Raw genomic sequence first — 1160 nt, 5'->3', positions numbered from 1 at the left:
TGGCAGCAAGATGAGGCTGAAACTGGAAATCCATGGATCCAGGAAACCCAGCTTGGTCTGTGATGGTGATAGACCTACGTACCATCAAGTCACCCAGTCCATCCCTCCCCACCTGGGGTGGGACTCTCCAGCTCTAAGCAGCTGAGCCTGGGGACTACCAAGCATGTACTGAGCCTGCAGTAAAAGGCTGATTCCTGCACAGCTGGCCACTGGCCCCTTCATCCTGCTTTCTCATGTGCCTGCTCTGCACAAACCCCTCACTGCTCACAGTGTGAGTAAAGACCTAAAGGTTTAATGAAGCTGCTCATCCCAAAGAGATGAGCCCAGAAGACATCACGCATACCTGCCCCTGCTCACTTACAGTTCACAGTCTTTACGTCTCTTCTTGTCTTGTCTTCTCTTACCTCGGCCCTTCAACCTCCTCCTTCGAAAGGCAAGTACAAGAGAGGCTGATGTGTGGGAGATGAGACCCACAACCCCAGCCAGTAATGCCATCCCTGATGTCACTTACCTTCCCAACCTCATCAGGTCCTGCCGGGGCCTGTGGGGTGGGAAAAGGACAGAATGAAGCAGTTACTCAGGCACTGCTGTCTGTTGAGCCACTGGAGATGGTTTGAGACATCCCAGTGCATAGCACCATCTACCTGTAATCATTTGTGCTTAAAACAGACCCAATGTGACTTCTCTCTACATTATCAACTTATCAGCCAGGAGTTGACTGCAGCAGGCAGAGAGAAGGTAGAGACAGCAAAGGGGCAAGGGCTGGTCAGCTTTGATGACACCCCTGGGAATGTGACATTTTGCTCATGAGGCAAGATGCAGTTTCAGCTGCCCTCAGTGAGAGCTTTCATAGCTCAGCTAGTTAAACAAGATGCAACTTTCTGAGAAACATATGGGATTTGCTCCTAAGTCTCAGTAGTAGCTCTCAGACAACAGCCATAACACACTTGGCTTAAGCATCCCCTATAGGGGCCAAGTCCAGGATGTCCACCACGCCGATGCTGCATTTCAAAGAGTAGCAATGTAAAGGTGTGGAAGGTGGCTTAAGGAGAAGCTCAAAGGTGCTGCAGAAGCAAGAAGGTTACAAAGATTTAAAGGGTGCCTGCACAAGTACTCGTAGGAGATCCCCTGGGATTTACCCTAGGTATGAAAACCACAAC

The 1160-nt window shown here is 50.2% G+C and overlaps 1 protein-coding gene across 1 annotated transcript in view; it reads right to left on the bottom strand.

The window, feature by feature from the left end:
* Positions 1-361: 361 nt before the first annotated feature.
* Positions 362-1160, bottom strand: part of PGF (placental growth factor) — a gene marked incomplete at both ends in the record, with an annotated part of 2969 nt that continues 2170 nt past the window's right edge. The window contains 2 exons of the mRNA XM_009877762.1: positions 362-424; positions 512-541. Coding sequence (XP_009876064.1) covers positions 362-424; positions 512-541 — 93 coding nt within the window. The remainder of the gene's footprint in view (positions 425-511; positions 542-1160) is intronic.

The sequence above is a fragment of the Apaloderma vittatum genome, unplaced genomic scaffold, assembly GCF_000703405.1.
Source record: "Apaloderma vittatum isolate BGI_N311 unplaced genomic scaffold, ASM70340v1 scaffold26251, whole genome shotgun sequence".
NCBI lineage: Eukaryota > Metazoa > Chordata > Aves > Trogoniformes > Trogonidae > Apaloderma > Apaloderma vittatum.
The sequence above is the reverse complement of the archived record's forward strand: the minus strand, read 5'-3'. Positions and strand labels throughout refer to the sequence as shown.